Source organism: Talpa occidentalis, unplaced genomic scaffold (genome assembly GCF_014898055.3).
Source record: "Talpa occidentalis isolate TD23 unplaced genomic scaffold, MPIMG_talOcc4v2.1 talOcc4.16, whole genome shotgun sequence".
Taxonomy (NCBI): Eukaryota; Metazoa; Chordata; class Mammalia; order Eulipotyphla; family Talpidae; genus Talpa; species Talpa occidentalis.
The window spans coordinates 5,428,093-5,449,768 of NW_023601653.1; the positions used below are offsets into that span (position 1 = coordinate 5,428,093).

Here is a 21,676-nt window from a genome sequence, read left to right on the forward strand (position 1 = left end):
GAGGTGGGGGTTCCAGATTTAGCTGCAGCCATTTTGGGTGCCCACACTTTGTCCCCCATCCCCCAGAAGAGAGTGTGAGCTCTGCGGGAGGAGTCACCCCATGTGGACATTCTCCTCAAGCCTGAGAGGGAGGGGGTGAGTGGGAGTGGGGTGGTGTGGGGCCCTTGTGCTTGGGGGCGCCAGCTAGTGGGCGGTGGTGCTCACTCAGCTGTCTTGTCTTCTTTATTTCTCTGGCTTCTCCCCAACCCCACCCCACACCCCTGCTCTGCTTTTGTCCCGGGTTTGGCCGGGGCAGTGCCGACATATGGCCCTTACGGTAGGTTCCGCTGTCGGTCTGCACGTCTGTCCTGCACGTCAGTCCTGGTCACTGTCACCAGCATGCGCCTCTCCCTGGCTCCTCTGTGTCCCCATCTTCCCCCACAGGCACCCCTGGGTGGGATAGTACAGACCCCTGCCTGTCACGGGCACCCTCGTAGAGTTTGCCTGCTTTTGTCCTGCTCTGCCGTCCTGAATCTCCCTGCTTGGTTCTGGGGTCCTTAGTGGTGTCCTTGGCAGAGGCCCTGTAGGGGGAACCGCATCCCTTTCTTCTCAGTTTTGTGGCCTGAGCCCGTGGGCAGAGAGGGCGCCGGGGAAGGACCTCGGGCAGGCAGGTCTGGCCTCTCCTGCCGGGCCTGGCCTGATGGAGTCAGGTGCACTGCCCAGAGTGGGGGGCGCACCCCCAGGGGAGGCTGTGGGCATGAAACCTGGGTGTTGCCGTGGCCGTCGGTCCCTCCCCACCTGCAGGACGTGGCTGCTCACTCTGCTTCCTCTGACACTCGAGTCGCCCTTCAGGGCTGCTGTCTCCTGTGCCCCTTCACATCCCTGACCCATTCTCCGCCCAGGAGAGGGTGGCGAGGTGGCGCAGCTGGGGGGCCCCAGGACGAGGGGCGGGGGCCGAGCTGCCTGGCCTCCCGCCTCCCAGCCCCCTGACGGGGTCCTCCTGCCCACAGGCCACTGCGCCCCCATGAAGAGCATCTCCAGCAGCCTCAAGGAGACCATGAACCCGCACGACATCGTGCAGGACGCCATCCACAACTTCTCGCCCGCCTACCAGCAGTACACCCAGCAGTCCACCCTGGAGCCCGGGCCCGCCCGGCGCGGCGGCGCCCACGGCCTCTCGCGCTCCCACAGCCTCGGCGGCGCCCGCGACAACGAGAAGACTCTCCTGCTCAGCTCCGACGACGAGTTCTAGGTGCGGCGGCTGGTGGGGAAGTCTCGGTGCCGCAGCCCAGGGCAGGGTGTGCCCCCCCACAGCCTTGCCAGGACTCAGGCTGGCCCAGCTTTGGCATCGTCCTTTAATTTATTGGACCAGAAACACATATCGCTTCCAGAGCAGCAGCCAGACGCTGTCTGCCCAGGGGACAGCCCGGCTCACCCAGGAACCGTCAGGGATATTTATACGTGGCCAAGACTGGCGCGGGAGACCCTGGGAGCCATGTCCGCGCCCCTGCGGCTCGTCGGGACCAGCCGCGCCCAGGCCCAGTGTTGTGATCCAGGCTGGCTGCGGTCTTCTGCCCCAGACTCCTCGAGCCCCACCCCAAACACCGTGCAATACTTGGACCTGGGCTCTTCCCGCCTGCTCCGCCTCCCAAACTGCCCCCCCCTGCCCCACCCGGGCAGGCCCGCCCGGCGTGCTGCAGGGATCAGGGCCAGACACCCTGAGCCACGGTCCCCCCCGGAGAAGGTGCTCAGGTGCCTCTCTGAGCAGCAGGGTGGGGGGGTCTCTGCGCCCTGGAGGGGTCTTTGGGGATGCATCTTCCACCTGCCACATGCCCCTTCCTCCTGGTCTGCTGACGACAGCCAGCAGCCCACACTGCCCTCTGACTCGGGGTCTGTCTTCTTCAAGCATTTTGGGCCTAGCCCTTGCTTCCTGGCTGCTCACAGGGTCAGGGGCTGCCCACCCTTTTCCCAGCCCACAGTGCTGAGGGAAGGGCCGCGGGGTGGGGCTGCCGCTGGCCGCCTGGAGTGGGAGGGGTGTTCTCAGACTTCTCTCCCGGGCCCCCTCGCCGCACAGGGCCTGGTGTCCTGCCTTGTCCAGCCCTGGCCCGTCTCCTCTGTGCCTTAGTCACGTGAATGCTCCCTTCCCTGGGCCCTCACTCCCTATTAAGCTGCTGGCACTCAGAGGAGCTTGCAGTGCCTGGTCCAGCGCCCTCGGACAGCCTCTGGTGGCCAGGACCACCGGCCCCCCGCGCTGCCCCCACACCCGCACGCCCGGAGCCCTCGGGCTGGCCTGGCACTGGTTGCCCTGTCTTAGGTGGCACCGGGCAACCAGCCACGTGTTTATAGGCAGGCAGAGTGTCCTGTCGCTGGAAACCCAGAGAACCACTTGGGTTTGGGCTGCAACAGCCTGGAAGAGGGGGTGAGGCATCGGAACTTCACCTGAAATCATCCTTTCGGACATTCCTGGATGAACAGACCCCTCCCTGGGGGCCGTGCGGGGGTCAGGGTGGGGGCGTCCATCTCCGCAGCCTTTCTGGCCTCCCAGTGGTCAGGTTGGGCCTGGGGCACCGAGGCCAGCCAGACCAGCTGCAGGATGGACCCGGCCTGAGGAGGGCCTCTGTCTCCTCCCGGTGTGCTTTCGCCAGGCTGTTTCTGATTCTCTTCCAGGCCAAAGTCTGCTCCGCTCCCTGCCCCCTTAGGCTTTGCCTGGGTTCCCACCGTTGAGGGGGAGAGGGGGGGCTCAGGGCAGGGAGCTGGCGGCCCCTGGGCAGATGGGGGCTGGGATGTCAAGCCGTCACCCCCTCCCTAGGATGCATAACCTACCTTGTCTTTTTGTTTTTTAATCTCCCCCCCCAGGGTAGCTCTTTGTACATAAAAAGTACTTGAAAACTGGGTTGTATGGTGTGTGAGAAGCCAGAGCCCCTAGTTTTGTATCTCGTGTGTGACTGCCTCGCGTCCCACCAGAAAGCCGCTCTATTTTGGTCTCTGTGACATTTTAAATGCGTGACAGAGTGAGCAAATAAGTGAGAAAGAAAAATAAATATATATATATATGAGACAATATAGATTGTACTGAAATCTTCTCTGCCTGTGGGTGAGGTTTTTTCCCCCCTCTTCCCCGTGCCGCACCCCACCGAGTGAGTCCCAGACCTTTCTCCGGACATGCGTAACCGTAGGGGAGGATTCACATTGCGGAGACTAAAGCTGGGGTCCAGGCCCCCTTCGGACAGCATCTCCCTTCCCCTTCCCCTCCCCCCCACAGCAGACCCGGGGGCAGTCTTGGTGACAGAGGGCCTACCCTGCCCCCCAGGTCTGAGGTGCCACTGGGGTGATGCCTCATTCCTCACACATCTGGCTGGGGAGGGGGCACAGCCGCTGCAGCCCCATTCCTGCAGGTGTCTCCTGAGACTTCCTGGGGTCGTCTCCTGGGCTCTCTTGAGCCTTCCCGAGCTCACCCTCCACCCTGGGTCCCTAATGCTGCCCGAGGGGCACGGAGGCCTGGAATGGGGCTGGCTGGGCAGGTGCCTAGCACGCAGGGCACCTTCCCCTGCCACCTCCTGCATGCCTTTCAGGGGCCTGGCCTGCCGCTGACCAAGCACTCAGGAATGCGGCGTGGGTGGGGGAAATTCCCAGGCAGCCGCCACCCTCCCCAGGCTCTCCCCAGGCGCTCCCTGGGCTCTCCCGCAGCTTCCTCTGCCCTTTGCACCGGCCTGAGCTCAGCATTTCAGGATCGGGATGGAGGGGCTGGCAGGGAAACCGCCCAGCCCGGCGGACCCAGCCGGCCTTGTGGTTTGGCCCTTCCCTCGCTTGCCAATCTGCAGCTTCGCAAAGCCCTTTCCCGCAGCCCGCCAGGCTCACCATCCCCACCCCGCAGAATCCTCAGAATCCTCCTCTCCCAGCCCCAGTGCCCTTCAACTTCCGCTGTGTGTGTGGGTTTGCAGCCCTCCCTCCGGTGCTCGTTACTTATGCCCTTAGCTGCGCCCCTTCATTGTACCAAAGGGTAAACCGAGGCTGCAAGAAGCTAAATAAGTCACCAAGGTCACACAGCTAGAAAAAGACATCCGAATTCAAACCCGGATTCCCCTGCCCCGCAGACCCCAGAGCATGCCCCTCCTCCGGTGTCTCCCGTGGGTGGTAGGGCTGGCAGACTGGCTTGAAGTGACATGGAGTGAGACAGGGGGCTGCATTTGGGGCCAGCAGGCCGGAATCTAGGAAGCCGCGCTCTCCTCCCTGCGCCTTCCGGAACATGGGGAAAATATTTTCTACTTGGCAGCAGAAACCCAGACCTCCATGTGAAAGTGCTGGAAAGATTCCTCTTCAACCCAGACTTTTTCCTTTCTGGGCCGGACTGTTTACACGCCCAGGGACTTTAACCCTACGCTTCATGGTCCTGCTTTGGTTTCCCAGGGAGGCCCCTGGGTCCAGGCAAACAGATGGAAGGACAGATGTTTTAGCACCACCCCTCTGGGTTTCTGCCCATACCCCCTCCCTCCACACTGGCCCACAGGAGCTAGTTACGGAGCTAGTTACGCTGCAGTTTTTTCATCAGCAAATAGGGGCTCTCCTCCCTGCTCCCCAGCACAAGGTCCTACCCGGGTTGAAAGAGCCCCGCCTTAACCCCTCCTGTGGAAGCCCCTCCAACATACCCGGAACATACACTTTGTGGAAAAAGAGAATTTGACTTTATTCAGAAAGTCTGTAAAATACAGAAGGCGGATAACTCGCTTACTGTAGGTCAGAAAATAAATAAATTCTGGGGGCCAGGTAATTTTTAAAAACATTTTTTTGGTTATTGTTCCATCTGGCTTTCCCTAAATATAAGATAATGTGATTTATTTGTAGATATAAAATATAAAGTCCAGCTCAGGGCCACACCCACTTTGCGCAGGAAGTGGGCACGAGGGCCCTGGCTGGGGAGAATAACTTAGATTTGTGCAATAAATAAACAGCGGGGTTGGGGGGGCAGCTGTATACAGTGCAGGGGGCGCTGGGCTTCCCGGGAGAGTGCAGAATGGCAGTCGGTGCCACTGGGGTGCTCACAGGGGCCGTGGTGGCACCTTTCCCTTCTAAGGACCCCAGCCCAGACTGCAGGGCCTGTCTTCTCATCCGGCCACCTGCCACTGTGGTCACCTTCTTGAGCCCCTTCTCTCTGGCTGGCCAGCCTCCTGGGGCTAGGGCTGGGCCAGGCCTGCTCCTCCCCTCTCCCTCGGCATCACCTTCTCTCTCCCTCTGCTACTTTCTCCTGACTCAGAGAGAGCCAGGGAGTCTCTCCGGGCCAGGGAGGTCCCTCCGCCACTTTTTCCAGTCTCTGTCCAGGGTCCCCCTGCAACCAGGGCGGCAGTGGGAAGCCCTGGCTTGGGCCATCCACACGTGGTCCGCTGGAGGCTTCCCCTGGCCGTTTCTAAGGACGCTCCCAGCTTTGGGAGGCCGCTGCCCAGGCCCACGCAGGGGCAGGGCCGGAGCACCCTTCCCAGGCTGGCAGCCCCCGACACGGGAAACCCCCGGGCGGGCATCCCGGGAAGGGGGAGGGGCTATAGGCACAGTCAGAGCGAAGTTTACAAAAAAGGGTGGCCCTCTTTCCCCCCAAGGCCCTTCTCAAACCTGCAGTCCCGGGGCCTCCCCCCTAAGACTGCGCCTCAGCCAGGGGAGACCCCCCTCACTCCACCACCCGCCTCTCCAAAGTTGCCGCGCCCCAGAGCCATGAGCTCCCAATTTCTGGGGTTGCAGGAGGAAGAGGCTCAGGGAGGGGGCTCGCATTCACCCCTGGGGGTGGCGACTGCAGGGGAGCGGCAGCTGGGGTCAGGGTTCATTTAGGCACTTGGGAGGGGGCGGGGCCCGGGGCGTGGCCTTGGGGCGAGGACTACGAACTCGCGGCGGGCCCGGGGGCGGGGCGGGGCCGGGGCCGTGCCCGGGCCCCGGGGTGGACTTGACGATGGTGATGACGCTGGCGGGAGCCACCAACGTGGCGGGCCCGCGGGCGGCGGCCACCGAGCGCGCGAAGCCCTGCAGCGCCTCGCACTTGCCGCGCAGCGCGTCGAGCTCCAGGCGCATGGCCGCGTTCTCGCGCGCCAGCTTGTCCACCTCGCGCTCCAGCTCCGACTTCTGCTTCTGCAGCTCCTCCTTCTGGCACACGCGCTTCACGCGGCAGCTGGCCGCGTAGCCGCGGTTCTTGAGCGTGCGGCGCCGCTGCTTGAGCCGCGTCACCTCCTCGGCCGAGAGCCCGCGCAGGTGCCGGTTCAGCTCGCGCACCGACAGCCCCATCAGCGCCTCGTCCGACAGGTGCGGCGTGTTCTCGCTCAGCTCGCGCTTGATCTGGGGGCGGCGCGGGGCGGGGGGCGGGGCGTGAGGAGCGGGGCCGGGGGCGCACCCCGCGGCGGGCCGGCGCGCAGCGGGAGCTGGGGGCGGGGGCTTCACCCTCAGGCCCCCCTCCCACCCCCACACACTCCCCCCACCCCATTGTGGTCGGCTGAGGTGGTGGCTGGACTTGCTCCAAGACCCCAGTGGGGACAGACGAAGGGGAACACTTGACCGAACCGGGACCTGAGCACAAAAGGACCACCCCAGGGCGCAGCCTGACTCTAGCCCGGAGCCCGGGCGCAGCAGAGACGCCCAGCAAGGGCAGTGGCACGTGACCAGGCCCAGGCCTCTGGCCTCAAGAATGCCCGGTGCCTGCTGAGCTCCCTCCCCTCAGCTGGTTCCAGGAACTGGAGGGAAAGTTGGGCTGGAGGGTAAGAGGGGGCATGGGGACAGCTGGGGTGTCTGCTCACCTTCAGGGCTTTGCTGGATAAGGGATCCACAGACATGTTTGCAGAAGGCGCCCTCTGGGCTGAGACCTAAAGGAGAGAGAAGGCCGGGATCATTTTTCCGCCGCTTAGAATAAAATCCAAACTCAGCTTCTTGGCACTGAAGGCTCCTGCTGTCCTGGAACACAATTCACACCACCTTCCTCTTCCCCTGGACCAGCACAGCGGCCTCCCTGAATTGCTCAATCCAGCCTCAGGGCCTTGGCACATGCTCTCTGTTCTCGACTGTTCTCTTTCTTCTATCTGCCCATGGTGACTCTCGTCATTTAGATGCCCACTGCCCCCTCTTCAGAGAGGTCTGACTGTCTCAGCTCAAACACCCGCTTGCATCGCAGGACCTCATGAACTAACCTTCACAACAGGCCCCTCTTCTGCAGTTATGTCATGTCTGTTACTTGTTCCTGGTCTGGCTGTCCCCGTCTCTCCTCTTCCACTCACATGTAAGCCCACGAGGGCGGAGGCCCAGCCTGTCTTACCACTGCGTCAATATGCCTGAATCGCCCGGCACATAGTAGGTGCTCAGTAAATATGCACCAAATGCACAGACCCCTTCCCACCCCACCTCAGCCATTATTCCGCACGGGACCCAGATTTGCATATTTGATCTGATTTTTTTTTTAAATCTTTTCTTTAACGTATAACCTACGTATAGAAAAGTACACAAATGCACTAGTCAGTGACTGTTCACAGAGTCCAACCAGCACCCACAGATACAACACAACCCTCCCCTGTTGAGCTTCCTCCTCCTGTGTTTGGGGAAAGCTTCCGCCGCCTGGGAGCTGCCCAGCACCAATTCAGGGCTACCTCGGGCAGACGGCACAGACATGACCTTCGATGCCTCCCCCATGGGCTTGAAAGCCCCATGTTCACTTAAATACTCATTAAACGTCTATTACTTGCCAGCTATGTGCTTGGCCCTGGGGAGTCATGGAGGGTACACTCTGGGGCCAGTGGTGACCATTCTCTACTGGGAAGCTAACGGTCTCCCAAAGGGCCCCCACCCTCCTCAGCCTGCACACCCTCATGGGATGACCGCATGGGAGAGGGTGGCTGGGAGAGCAGGGCAGGAAGGGGCCTTGAGACCTGAGACACCATCCTATTCCCACGAGCAACATCCACTTGGACAGAGAAGTGCGAGCGAGGGAACCTGGTTAGCTGAGCTGAGCTGTCTTGGGGCCAACTCAGCCCCCGTTTGGCCCCTGGCCCTACAGGCAGGTCCGTGTGGAGACAGTGGAGAAAAGGGAAGTGTGGGATTCTGGCAGCACAGTTAACTCACTGCACCTCAGTTTCCCCATGAGTGACACGGAGTTTGTGCATTAAGCCAGATGGTTCTACTCCTCTCTCAGGGCCCCCCAGAGGCGCCATCTCCCTGGGGCCAAAGTTGGCTCCGGGACCCATGGGCGCAGCATGGTGTGGCCTCAGCAGCCATCTCTTGCCTTGGGCTCCCGCTCCTGCCCCCCTGCTGTTTTTCACGCTCTCCTCGAACACGCTCCTTGGGCCTTTGCACCAGCTGCTCCCTCTGTCCGCCATGCACCTCTCCTCCCTCCCACAACACGCGAGTCCTCACCTCCTTCAGGCCTTCGAATCTCACGTCCTCACTCGATTCAGAATTCCCAGCCCCTGACACACACTCCTCCTGCCTCCTGTTTCTCTAGGGCATTCTTCACTAGACATAATTATTGTTATTAACCACATATATTTTAGTATTTCTTCAGCGCCGGGCTCCCCGCTTGCTTGCCACTCCCTTGGCTCACCCCTGCCGGGGCCCCAGCGCCTGCAGAGAGCCGGGCACACACTCCGTGCTGAAGTCATAGTTGTTGAATTCTCAGAGTGACTCAGACTGGAGTGGGGGCGGGCCAGGGCTCCCCAGGAAGCCCCCAGCCCCTCCGGGCCCATGCAGCCAGGGGTTCTGACACCCTGGAGGGAAGCAGGGAGCGAAACAAGGAAGGAAGTTGGCACTTTGACAGCCACCATGGTCCTGAGGCCTGGAGGGTCTGCGAAGGCACCTGGTGCTGGGGAAACAGGCCCAGAAGTCCCAAATCATGCCCCGACTTCCACAGACACTACCTGGAGACCCCCGTGAACTACCCCACCAGCCTGCCCTTCAAGACAAGTCTCTAAAATGCCCCCCCGCCCCCCCCACACCCCAAGAGAGGTACCCCCATGCTTCTCTGCTGGCCTTCGCTCACCCTCCACCTCACGCATCTGATCACATCACCACACAGATGCAGGCCTTCCATGGCTCCCTACTTTCCTGGGGAAAAAGTCCAGGCCCACCTCCCCTCTGCCCTCCAGTCACCAGGAATCTCTTTCCCTCCCTCCCCCCTTGCTTTCTTGGGCTGCTCCACACCCTGTGACATTCCCCCTTCCTACTTTATCTAGCAGACTCCTACTCATCCCTCTGCCCTGGGAGCAGGCACTGCCTCCTCCAGGAAGCCCTCCCTGACCTGTAAATGTGTTAGGCACATCCCACCCCACCCTTCTCCCGTGTTGTAATTAATGGTCTGTTTCCTTGTCTCCCCTCACCAGACAGGGAGCGGGCCAAGGCAGTTCTGGATGCTGAGGCAGCGTCTGACCCAAGCGCCAAACTCAAGCCCAGCTGAATACCGTCCACCCGAGAGAAAAACTTTCTGGCCCTGTTTCCAATTCTTCCTTCTTTCCATCTGACTCTTTGCTTCTGCACGGAGCCAGGAGGATGAGAAGGAAGCAAAGGGGAATCCATCCTCCGATGCTTGGCCCCCGGCTGGGGATGGGGGAGCGAGAAAGGAGCACTGCATTGAGAGTCAGGGCTTGGGTTGAGTCCCTTGTGTTTTTTCCAGACTGTGTGACTGAAGGCTTGGAACCACACCTGCCTCGCAAGCTTTCTGTGGGACCAAGTGGTATAAGCTGTAGAGGTGAGTGAACCCCTGGGGCTCTCAGAGTTGCCGAGTCTGTCCAGGCAGGGTCAGGCCTGTAGCGATCACTGGAACCTTGGACTCAGCGTCTCCCAGCTGGCAGGGTCCCTCAGAAAAGGCCCTGAGAGTCCATCTGGTTCCGCCGCCTCCCTTTACCCACGGCAAGTGAGACCCAGAGAGGGTGTCTCTTGCCCGGATCCCCCGGCAGATGAGGGGCTGCCACTCCTAAGAGGGATCCTGGACACCTGTGGAGCCCCCAGGACTGCATCCCGACCCCTCTCACATGGTTACCGCCTCGGTCCTCCCCTGCGAGAAAATGACCGGAGGGTAGTGCAGCGTACAGGGCGCAGAGCCGAGGGGTGGAGTCCAGGGCTGAGGCCACGACCCACGTGCCTCCTCCCAGAGGGCGCGCTTGGGGCCTCCATGGGGAGAAGAGGCTGCCCCGCCGGACTCCAGCGCTGTGCAGCGCTGCTGTGCCAGGGTTTGTGTTGGGTCTGCTAGACATGCAAAGGACACACAGGCGTCCTGGCCCTCCTTGCGGGGGGTGTTGGGTGACGCCCAGGCTGGTGGGTGCTGAGTCCTGGTGCTGTGGCTGATGCAGAAGCTTGGAGGCCTGGCCTGGCTCCTCGCGTAAGCCGTTTTCCTCTCTGGGCCTGGTGTCCTCGCCTATAGAGCGGGCATGGTCCTGGCGGCATCGGTGTGTAAAATACAAGAGGCGTGGACACGATCGGGAGGGACAAAGGGCTACTGCAGCCTCGTCCCTCTACTTTCAGCACAGGCATCACCGATCACTCCCAGCACTGTTGCCCAAGCTTGGGCACAGCGTCAGAATCCTCAGCAGGCCCTCCCGAGTCAGCCCGGGGTGGACGCTGTCGCCATTCCCGACTCTGCGTGAGGACTGAAGGGCGGCGCTCGGCTGTGGCGCTTCTAAGTGCTGCTGGGGAGGCTTTGAACCTGCTCTTCCCTCCTTTCCTCTCCGCTCCTGTTCTAGCCTCAGCCCCGCTGCCCGCCGCATCCTGGATGTCAGCTGAGACACCCATGTCTGCCCAGGAATGTCCTAGCTCAGCAAAGTCGGGCAATCACAGGGGGAGAGTCACAAGAAAGGGGAACTCTCTGATAAGCTCGGGCTTTCGGCCTCCAAGCTCCGCTCAGGGGCTGCTGGGCTGCACGCCACGGGACGCGGGTCCCCTGGCAGGCGGCCTCAATCACTCGGGTGAACCCCTGGCCTGAGACAGCAGCTGATTTAACCTCCTTGTTCTGCAGTTGGCCGCTCTTTGGGGGCCGGGTGGGCTAGAATCCAGAGGTCCTGACCCCAGCCCAGGACTCTGTGCAGTGCCGTGACCGCATGCTCTCCTACACACACACACACACACACACACACACACACACACACACACACACACACACACACACACACACACGCCCCGCTTCTTCCCTGGGGATCAGGAGACTTGACCTCCGGGGCTGCAGGTTGTGTGGGAAGCATGGAGAATGAACTACTCTCAGGGGACTGACAGCTGGCCGGCCCAGTCAGCAGCCACCACCCCTCCTAGTCCCCCTCCCTGCCCCTGCAGTGCACTCCAGAGACAACCCCTAGACGGCCCACCCGCTGGCATGGGCTCCTCTCTGGCTGCTGGGCCATTTTGCTTCCTCTGTGAGGAGAGAGGGAAAAAATGTGTTTTCCTGGGCTTTGGCAGCAGTGCAGTGGAGCCTCCTCCCTGCTGGAAGGCGAGCAAGGCTGGGGGAACCCGGCACCACCAGGACGCAGGGGCCCAGGGTTCCAGCTCTGGTTTGGCCACCCAGTTGCTCTCCTCATGACTCCGGGTACATCCATCCCTCTTTCTGAGCCTCAATTTCCCAACATGCCAAAGCTCCACCAAGCCTGAGGTGCTTTCAGCACTGATGGCCTTGGAGTTCAAAGGGTCAGATTTTGGGGCCTCCCCCGTGGCGCAGCGGTTGAGCGCTGGGTTGCAAAGCTGCCCGCAGCCTCTGCAGCGCCGGTTCGATCCCTGGCTGCTCCCCGGCCTCCGGAGGAGGGTCCCACATGGCGCGCAGACCTCTCCTGCAGCCCGCTGCTCCCCTCAGCAGTGTACTTAGGTCCTTCTGCCTGCTCTGCTCCCCGCTCTGGCTCTGGTGAATTCTCTCACCCTCCCGTGCTTCTGACTGTACCCAGTGCTTATATAAATAAATAAATAAAATAAAAATAAATCTTAAAAAAAAAACAAAAACAAAGGGTCAGATTTTGGAGTGGCGCTCAAAGGCCACCACCAGACTGGAGGCGAGGCTCTGGAGGAAGGCAGAGGAAATCAGGAGAGACTTCCTGGAGGCAGGGGCATGAGAACACAAACTCAGAGACTATCAGGCTTGGCCATCTCTCTGTTTCACCTGCACTTCCAGGGACCATTTCCTTTTTCAGCTGAAGCACAACCACAGCTGCCTCCTCACTGGCCTCTAGTCTTGCCTGCCTCCACCTCCAACGCCACTGTGTACCCTGCCCCCAAGAGCTGGCGGAGGGCTTCACTGACACCATCTGTACACCTGCCCATTTCAAAGCCCTGCCAGGCCGGCCTCCCCTCCAGCCCCTCCTTCCCGCGGCCCTCCATGACCTCTGCATGCTCTCCCCAGGTCCTCATGCTAAGAAATGAATGAACAGGCAGTAAAAGCTACTGTGCCTGCCCAGCTCCCAAAGGGATAAATGGTGTGTGTGTGTGTGTGCGCGCGCATATGCATGTGTGTGTGTGTGTTTGCGAGAGACAGAGAGAGGACAGGAGAAGTCGCTGGGTCCTCAAGGATGTGTGCTCACTTTTGGGAGACTGCATCAAGGATCCTTCAGTCTAAGCCAGGCTTCTTGCTTCCTGGGGTTCCCAAGGCCTCTTCTCCATTAGTAAGGAGCTCTTTTGGGACATGGACCCAGTATTCACTCACTCACTCACTCACTCATTCATTCATTCAGCAAACAGCCAAGAAGCACCTACGTTGTGCTGGGCCCTAAGTGCCAAAATTAATCACAGCCCCCACCCTTCAGGGCTTCACAGACCATCACTTAATCTGATAACTCTGCTCACTGGTCACCTCCTCAGGGAAGACTTCCTTGATTGCCTATTATATACTTTCAAACACACTGCTTCCTCCCCTCAGATCCCCCCTTCACAGCTGGTGTGGTTCAGCTCGGTGGCTCTTCCTTCAGCCTTGTGTCTCCCCCTTGACTGTAAGGGGGCAGCCTCCCAGGGGCAGGCTCTGATGATGGGCTCCATGGCAATGCAGACTCAAAGTGTCAGGACAAGGGAGGCCCAGAGGCCCGGGGTGATTTAGTGGGAGGTTAAGCCCTTTGGTGCTAGCTTCCCATCTGACATTGAGCCAATTAGCCTCTTCCCTCATCCCGACTCCCCAGCCCTCCTTGGGGTTGTTTCCTGCCTGCCCACCGCTGAGGAGCCACCTCTCTGGTTCCTGTGTTTCTGGCTGCTATGCCCCTTATTCGAGCCTCCACGCCCCTGGCCATCCCTGACTCCAGCCTGGCCTGTTGGCTCTGCTCTCCCCTGGTTCCCCTGGACAGCAGGCTTTACCTAATGGCTGCCAGACAGCCCTCCTTCCCCCATCCTTCCGGCCAGGACCTCACCTCTTTCTGTCGCAGACGGGGGACACTGAGGTTCCCAGCTATGGGGGCAGAGCTCATCACACTCAAAGAGTCAGTGCTAAAAGATTATCTGGTTCCTTACCCCTGTAAGTTCAATCCCCCCGCCCCCCAACACATGATTCCTCAGCCCTGTGAGTAGGAGGACAGGGAGGGAGGAACAGGGCCCAGGAATCCCCATCCCTCCGCTTGCAGGTAAAAACAAGAACAAAAAGGCAAGCTTGCTGCAGGGCTGATGGGGGAAAGAGGAGATGTTGTGTCCACCCCTCAGACATAAACCCTCATGCACCGAGACCTCTGGCTGTGCCTGTTGCTCAGGTCTGGCCCTGGGGGGAATCCCCATGCTGGCACAGGCCCTCAATTCAAGTCCCGATGTCAACAGGTTGGTGTGACTAGTCCCACCTGTGAAGTGAAACCAGAAGAAGGGTAGAAACCAGCTCCACCCCATCCTCCCGTCCCACCCTCCCAGCACCAGCAGGCACTACCTCCTGGACCCTGACTGGCAGAGTAGCCACCAAATGCGAGGAAGCCTGGACCCCATCCTACTGCCACCTTTGCCAGGGTTTTCTGGCTCTTGCAGTTTCTCCTGAGACCAACAGGATGGGCACCTTCCCCGGGCAGCTGTAAAACCTGGGGACAAGGACCTGGGTGCCAGCCACTCGGCTGCCAGGCCCTGCGGGGAACTAGAGTGAGGGGTAGAGGTGGCAGCCTCCCCACAGGCACACAAGGGCCCGCGCACAGGGAGCTGGAAAGGGTCTTTGACGCTTTGCCCCACCCTGTGGCTGCAGGCACTGGCTCTGGGCAGGGGAGAGTACTGTGGTCACGTGACTGGGGCCCTGGGAAACTCCGGGGAGAGCGAGGGGGTGGCCAGGGCAAGAATTCCCCAGCCCATGTAAGCAGGGACAGGCCGGTGCCCTTGGTCAGGTCCTTCTACGGGTTTATTCATGTGGGGACACTCCCCGAGGCCCAGCTTGCTGGTGCACAGGCCCCAGGTCTTCGTCCACCTGGGAGAGCCCAAGAACTCCCTCCCTGCGAAGTGCACTGCGCACCCGGTGCCCCCAGCGGGCCCCAGGTCTTCATCCGCTTGGAGAGCCAGAGAACACCCCCCGCACACCCCTGCACGCGCGCACACGCGCACACACCCCACCCCGCGCGCGCACGGCCGGCGCGGGGCAGCGCACCCCGGGGCGCCCGCCGGGGCCCCGCGCGCCCCCCGCCCGGGCCGTAAACAAACGCGCACGCACGGCCGGGGCGCCGCGCCAGGCCGGCTCTCCGCGCGCACGTAGGAGCGCACCCCGCGCGCCCCGCCCGGCCGCCGGCCCGCCCGGCCGCCGGCGCCCCTTCCTGCCGCCGCGCCCGCCGGCCCCCGCCGCCCCTGCCCCGCGCCCGGGCCCCCCGGACCTCGCCCGGCCCCCGCGGCCCGGAGGGGACGCGCCCGAGCACCCCCCGCCCGCGGGCCCGGGCGCCCCGCCCAGCACGTCCCGGGGCGCGGAGACCCCGCCGCCCGCGCGCCGGCCCGGCCCGCCCGGCCCCGCCTCGCCCACCTCGCGGCCGCCCGGCCCGGCGCCGGCGCCGACTCCCCTCGGTCCCGACGCGGCCGCGCGGAGCGGGCTCCGGAGCGCCGCCCGGTCTTGTTGTGGGGCGCGCGGCGCGGGGGGCAGCGCCGAGTTGTAGGCGAGCTTCCCGGAATTACTCACTCACAGGATTCCTTTCATTCATAAAAACCCAGTCATGCGGTGACGTCACCGGCCCGGGAGCGGCCCCGGCCCCGCCCCTCCAGGCCCCGCCCCGGGCTCCAGGCCCCGCCCCGGGCTCCAGGCCCCGCCCCGCCCCTCCAGGCCCCGCCCCCGCGGCCGTCCGGCTGGACGCGGCCGCCCGACACCTCGGGAGCCGCGCGGGTGGGGCGCCGTCGGTGTCATCTTACCGTCCGCGGTCCCAGGCCTCTTCTCCTTTCGACCGACCCCCTCCGGCCCGATGATCTCATCCAGTCCCGTGGTTTTAAAGGCCATGTGTGTGCCGCTGCGCCCCCAGTTTGTATCCCAGAGCGAACAACTTCCCCCGAGCGCAGGTTCTGCCTGGCGCCCGCCCCGCCTCTCCGTCGGGGCCAGTGGGGACCGCAAACTCCTCCCGACCTCCAGCCCTCGGCTCCCCCTCCCCCAGCCTCGGGGGTTGAAGCCCAAACCCGGGACCTCGCTCCCTTCCTCCACATCAGGCAGCACCTGCCCGGTCCGCCCGGCCTCCTGCTCGGGCGCCGTCCCCTGCAGCGACTCCGGGGCCCCGCCCTCAGCCTTCAGCCCGCCAGGCTTCCTTCTCGCAGATCTCTGCGCTTGCTGCTGCTCCATCACTGCTTTGATGCCCGGACCCTTTCAGACAGGCAAAATAGGTTTCCCCTGAACGGATCGGGGACCCTCCGTTTCAGCCAGCAAAAAATCAAATAGTGGTAATAATGGATTATACCCACTGGATAACAGAAAAATCCGTGAGTCCACACTAAAGCAACTGGGCAAACTCTACGGTACCAGGAATAATCAAATCAGAAAATGGTCATCAGCTGAACACCATAGTAGTAATGGTGTCCAACAAGAATCATCAGTAGACGTAAAATCTTCATGAAGAACATGATATTTCCGTAGTTCAGAGCATTGCCCCGTGGGCACCTGCACGTAGGGAAATAGCAGCTGGCCCATACCTGCTTCACAAGTGATCAGTCAATACGCCGGGAGGGGACTAATTGGCATGGGTAGCTCCTGAGTGGGCCTCTGAGAAGGGCACGGCATGGCTTGTGCACACTTCCTGCAAGGATTCACATGATGGGGCTGGTTGTGAGGAAAGAGCTGACCTACCAAATAACTGGGCTGTACGTTTGAAAGCATGACGTGATCATGAACTACAAAGGCAGACTGGGGACTGTTCCAGGCTGGAGGAGTCTGAGGAGTTGCAGGCAGTGAATGCAAAGTGTGAGCCAGGATTTTCTTAAGCTTTGAAGGACATTCTTAGTTGATAAAATACAAATAAGGGTTGTAGATCAGACAATGGTGTTGCATCAGTGTTAATTTCCTGATTTTTTTTTAAAGATTGATTTATCCATACAAGAACTGGGGTACAAGCCAGAGGTGTGGCAGGTGAGAGAATTCACCAGAGAGAGTGGGGAACAGAACAGGCAGATTGATTGAGATACACTGTTGAGGGGAACAGAGGGCGAGTCAGGAGAGGTCTGCTGCGCCATGAGGGTTGCTCCCTGGCGGGCCGGGGGATCGAACTCGTGCTGCAGAGGCCGCGGACAACTTCATAGGCTGTGTCCCAACTCCCTGCACCACCAGGGAGGCCTCTAATTTCCTGATTTTGATCATGGTCCTGTGGTCATAGAAGACAATCACCTTGATTTGGGGAGACAAACGAGCATTTAGAAATAAAGGGGCATCTGTGAACAATTTAGTTCAGAACTAAGATAATAGCTCGCCAGACAGGCAGACAGCTGGAAAGATAGGAAGAAATAAAGATAGGTAGATGGAGGGATAGATGACAGAGGTGGCACAGACAGATCGAAAAGACCAATAGGTGGGGGATTTCAAAGAAAATGTAATATTTTAAAGAAAATATTAATTGACAAAGCTAGGTAAAGAGCATATAAAAATTCTCTCACTCCTGCAATTTTCATTGTAATAAGTTTTATCTTTTTTTGTTTAGTTGTAAGTAGGGGCTCTCAAGTTAGCCTGTGACCCAAATCCTGGCCTCTCCCACCCCTCCATGGGCTGAGTGACTTAACTTCCCCCAGCCTTACTCTCTTTCGTAAACTGGGTTTACTAACAGTGTCCTGAGCAAGGATCTGTGCTCAGAGCACACCTCTGTTCACCCCATGGGGAACATTCCTAGCTCCCAGCCTCAGTGTCCCCACCTGCATTGTGACCATGTAGTTTTAGGTGAGTAGTTTTTAAAGTGTGCACACTTATCAGCACTTGGCACAATCAATAAAAGGAGATCATTAAAAAGAGAGATGAGTCCTCCGGAGTCCCCTGGGACACTCCCTCGGAGAAACCTGCTTTTTCTCCAGATGAATGACACAAAGCCGGTGACCTCACCCTGCAGGAGACCCCACCTCCTGCAAACAGGGAGGGGCCTCATCCACAGTTTCTAGAGAGGGAGCCACCCTTTGCCAGCACAGTTCAGAAGAACCTTGCTGGCCTAGCTGGTCCCTGTTCACCTGCCCCAGGGTTCAAAACTCCAAATAGCACCCAAGCCCTTCCCTGTGGGACCTTGGGCCACAGTGGGGTGGGTAAGTGCTTAGTAGTAGTAAGTGCTCAGTAACAGCGGTCAGCCACCTGCTGAGAGCAAACTGCTAGCTGACCCCTGTGTGGGGCAGTCCTGGCTCCCAGACTCAATTTCCCCACCTGCACTGTGACCATGTAGGATTAGGTGAGTAGTTTTTAAATAATCTCGAATCAGCAGACCTCTAAGCTGGCTACTGTGGAGAAGACCAGGGCTGGCTTTTCGAAGACCCTCTTTGGGGTTCTCGTCCTCCCTTCTGTAGGGCCGCTTTCTGGAGGGCCAGGACCACCTTTCCTGTGAGTCCGGTGAAACCCTCTGCTGGGAGGGAATGATGTCAAAGGGTCCCCTTCAGCACCTCCTGGCCCTTATCTTGTTCCCAGCGGCCCACCTATCACAGGCCTCTTCCAATTTCCTAGCATTGCTTATTACTGATTACGCTGCGTATTCGATTGATACATACAAGCACTGGGTACAGTTAGAAGCGCAATTCACCAGAGCCAGAGCGGGGAGCAGAGCAGGCAGAAGGACTGAAGCACACTGCTGAGGGGAGCAGCGGGCGGCAGGAGAGGTCTGCGCGCCATGCGGGACCCTCCTCCGAGGCCAGGGAGCAGCCGGGGATTGAACCGGCGCCGCAGAGACTGCCGGCAGCTTCCCACCCAGCGCTCAACCGCTACGCTGCGTATTCTTAATATGCTCATGAGATGCTTCCTTTGTGCCAGGCTTCGGGCTCCTGTTTGTATAACATGTATCTCCCCAGCTCTTCTCTCCCACTGCTAAGCAAACCAGCCATCCAAAGCGTGAGCTGACCTTTGAGCACACCTCAGCACTTACAGAACTCCCACGTCTCCTGCTCCGCTCACTGGGAGTTCTTCTGTACAAATGATCAGCCCCATTGAAAGCTGAGGAAACGGCTGCTTTATGGGTGTATCAGCTGCCTGGGATGCTGCCCGGGCTGGGTGTGTGCACCTGATGGCCCTTAATCCTCTCCCACCACCTGCCCCTCTGCAGGTGAGGAAACCGAGACTGAGAGGTGTGGAAAGTTGCCCAATATCTCACAGCTAGTCCCTGCGGAGGACTTGAACTCAGGGTTGAATCAAGGGCCATGCCCTCCTGGGGCCCGCCCAGCTTCTCTGGACCCAGCGGGAGAGATGGCCTGCTGGGGCGGGGAGCACCCTACTCCAGGAATCTTCCAGGAATCCTGGCCCTCCTCCCTCTCTTTCTCCCTCCTATTTTTAAATCCCAAGGCAAAGTGGGGAGGGGGTATCCGAGGGGGTCCCTGCCGGGCCACTGTCTGCCAGCGTCCCAGGTCTGGGTGAGAGCTCATCCAGCTTGGAGGAAACCAGATTGGGACAAACCCAGAGCACTCCAATGGCTACTGTGAACCCGAATCTCACAAAATCTGAGTGTCTTGATCACCCCCTTTGCAGACCACCCCTTTGCATATGTGAAACCTCCGGGGCCGGAGAGGCACTAGGGCGCTCACGCCGTGCGGATGCGGATGCGCTGCCCCGGCAGCACTGGGTGTTCTAGGGTTTTTTTAAGTTCTGCTCATTTTCTAGCAAAAATAGAAAACAAATGATGTCATCTGAATTTGCATTTCTCTGAATACGAATGAACTTGACTAGATCCCCATATGTTTGCTAACCAGCTGGGTGTCTTCTTTTGGGAATTATCTGTAGTACTTTGTCTATTTTAGAAAATACATTTTTCTGTTTGCAAACTGACGCTTCAGGGCACCGAAGCCGGGCGCTGCGCGTATTCCCAGTCTTCTTTCCTTTGCCCCATCGGTTTTTCTCTCTCATGACACGTCCCCCCGCCCCCCCCCCCCCCCCGCCCCATTACTGCAGCTTCGGTGTACTTGGAAGTTCCGCCATTCCCAGGCCTTCCTGTGCCCCAAGCCTAGAAACCGTAAACCGGGGCACCTGCGATTGGTCTGCTGCGCTCCTGCACCCCAGCTGCTCTGGGCTTAGGGAGACAAACCACCCCTCGGTGAAAAGGGAGGGGGGCACTTCTAGGTCAGTCTTGTGTCACAACCAGGAACCAGGGGCTCCGGGGCTTCTGGAGTCCTTTGGGACCCTAATTAACCCCATCCCTTCTCCAGCCACCCCGTCCTTCCCAGGCCCGCGGAAGCTGTTCTTCCTGTCCCAAAGCCAGTTCTGCCCTCCCTGACCCTCTGGTCCACCTAACACCCACCCTGTCCTCCTCACCCCCGTCTCCACCTTGCCTTCTCTTTCCTCCACTCATGACCTCTGAGCTCTCCTGCCCCTTGCCTCCCACCCCACACTCCTCTGGGGGACTGTGCTGGGGTCCCAGCCCCCTCTCTGTGCTAACTCTAGGGTCCACTCTCCTTCCTGACCCTCTTGTCCTTTGCTCGCCCACCTTGCTCGTGCTCCCCACCCGCTCTCGGGAAACATCTTCCCCGAGGTCTCCATCCCTGCTTCTTCCTGCCTCCCAGGGTTAGCAATGCCCAGAACCTTGGCCTTTGTCTCTCCTGCTCTCCTTGGAGAACCTCATCCCCCAACCCCCAATTTCAGGGGTCACCTGATCCTGCTGACGTCCACATCTCTGTAAGCACCTCAAGGCAATGTGGATTCCCCCTGCCCCTCCCTGGCATGTCCACCCAACACAGTCACATGCCACCCAGCACCACCCTCCCAGCCTCATTACACCACATGGCATTCAGACGCCCGGAGAGAAACCAGGCCACATGCTGGCTTGTTTGCTAGGCCGTCTCCCTCACTCCCACGGCAAGCCACTCAGGCCTCCGTGAGCTCATCGCTTACCTCTCCTGGTCCTTGCTCTCTCTCTGGGCTGTGGCCTCTGGTGGAAGGCCTGGTCGCTCTCTCCTGGACAATTCTGATGGCCTCCCGCCCGGCCTTCCTGCCTCCAGCGCCTTCTACGCCAGCATCCACGCGGGCGACAGAGAGTGCTTTCAAAACAGAAGCCTGCCAGCTCCTCCTCTGCTCAGACTCTTCCATGGCTCCCTGTTGCCCTCAGAACACAAACTCTTGTCCTCGTCCTTTAAGGCCTGGCCTCTGTCTACCTGCCTGCCGGGCACCTCTCTCTGCCCCGGGGCTCCCGCACTAGTTCCTGGGGCCTGGCTCACAGGCCCCTGATCACGCCTAGCGGCGTTTGCTCGCACAGACGCCTCCACGGGGAACCCCCTCCCCAGCTTGTCCTTCAATTCCCCAGGGCTTCCCAGTGCCTCTGGGAGCTCACAGCCCCTGTCCTCCCTGCAGGGACCCTGCCTCCTCCACGACCGCCTGTCTCCCCTTAAACCACAAGCTCTTTGAGGACAAAGAGAACGTTGTTTTATTTTTGTGTCCCCAGCTCGCCCAGGACATGGCCCGTAGTAGGGACACGAGAGTGTTCACCGGGCGAGTGGATGATGGGTCCTTGCCCCGCTGGGCCCTGTCCTGGGCCCAAGCAGGAGGGTGAGGCCAGGGGGAGGGGGAGAAGAAATGGGGTTCCACGTCCTCTGAGGTCCTTTCACTCCCTGATGGTGGGGATCGCTGCCCGTCACACCCCTCAGAACACTGATGCAGCTTCCCCAGGGGTCACTGTACTCCCCTTGGGTGACTGCACCCCAGGGACAATTCAGTTCTGCCTGCTCATGAACGTGTGGTTTGTCACAGAGTTTGGGATTCCTGGAAACATAATGGGGAGCTACCAGGACAGAGTGCAGATGACTCCTGCTTTGGGCAACTTTGGTTGTTGTGGGTTCTGCCCACTCTGCTTAGTTCCTCTTCTCCTGTCTCGCTGCCACCTCGCTCGCTGTCTGGTCTCCTGTCACCCCCAAGGCTTCAGAGGCCCTCTCGGCATTTGGGGTCTGTGGAGGTCTTCCTAGCCCGAAACCACGTCCGTGTGCACTGGGAGGCATCTGTGTGTGCACGCTGGTGTGCCTGGCACTCTCCCACCCCTGATAACCACCTGTGCCAGCTGGCGGGCGTGTCAGAGCTGACTGTGCTGGGGTTCAGTCATAGCTCCCAGCTCCTGGCCAGAGCTCAGTGACCCAGGTGGACGCACCTACTGTAGCCCGATTGGCCGTCTTTCCGGGAGCTGAGGGAAGAAGGCCAGTTGGCCCCCGGGAGGAGAGCTGTGGT

General features: G+C 60.3%; 2 protein-coding genes across 2 annotated transcripts in view; one reads left to right on the forward strand and one right to left on the reverse strand.

Annotated features, from left to right (window-relative positions):
• The window catches only part of TMEM184B (transmembrane protein 184B), a 39,818-nt gene extending 36,772 nt beyond the window's left edge, over nucleotides 1-3,046 (forward strand). The window contains exon 9 of the mRNA XM_037513585.2: nucleotides 990-3,046. Within this exon, the coding sequence (XP_037369482.1) occupies nucleotides 990-1,231 (242 nt within the window). The 3' untranslated portion in view covers nucleotides 1,232-3,046. The remainder of the gene's footprint in view (nucleotides 1-989) is intronic.
• Nucleotides 3,047-5,778: 2,732 nt separating this feature from the next.
• On the reverse strand, nucleotides 5,779-15,245 carry MAFF (MAF bZIP transcription factor F). The gene is made up of 3 exons (XM_037515163.1): nucleotides 15,232-15,245; nucleotides 6,747-6,812; nucleotides 5,779-6,291 (listed from the first exon to the last, which is right to left on the reverse strand). The coding sequence occupies exons 2-3, from the start codon at nucleotides 6,780-6,782 to the stop codon at nucleotides 5,779-5,781; spliced, it is 549 nt and encodes a 182-aa protein (XP_037371060.1). The 5' UTR covers nucleotides 6,783-6,812; nucleotides 15,232-15,245.
• Nucleotides 15,246-21,676: the final 6,431 nt, after the last annotated feature.

What these genes read in the sequence shown, in the direction of transcription:
- MAFF (XM_037515163.1), bottom strand. Translation starts at nt 6,782, where the DNA reads ATGTCTGTGGATCCCTTATCCAGCAAAGCCCTGAAG. An exon ending in TATCCAGCAAAGCCCTGAAG is followed by an intron (nt 6,292 to 6,746) that starts GTGAGCAGACAC and finishes CGCCGCCCCCAG; the next exon opens with ATCAAGCGCGAGCTGAGCGA.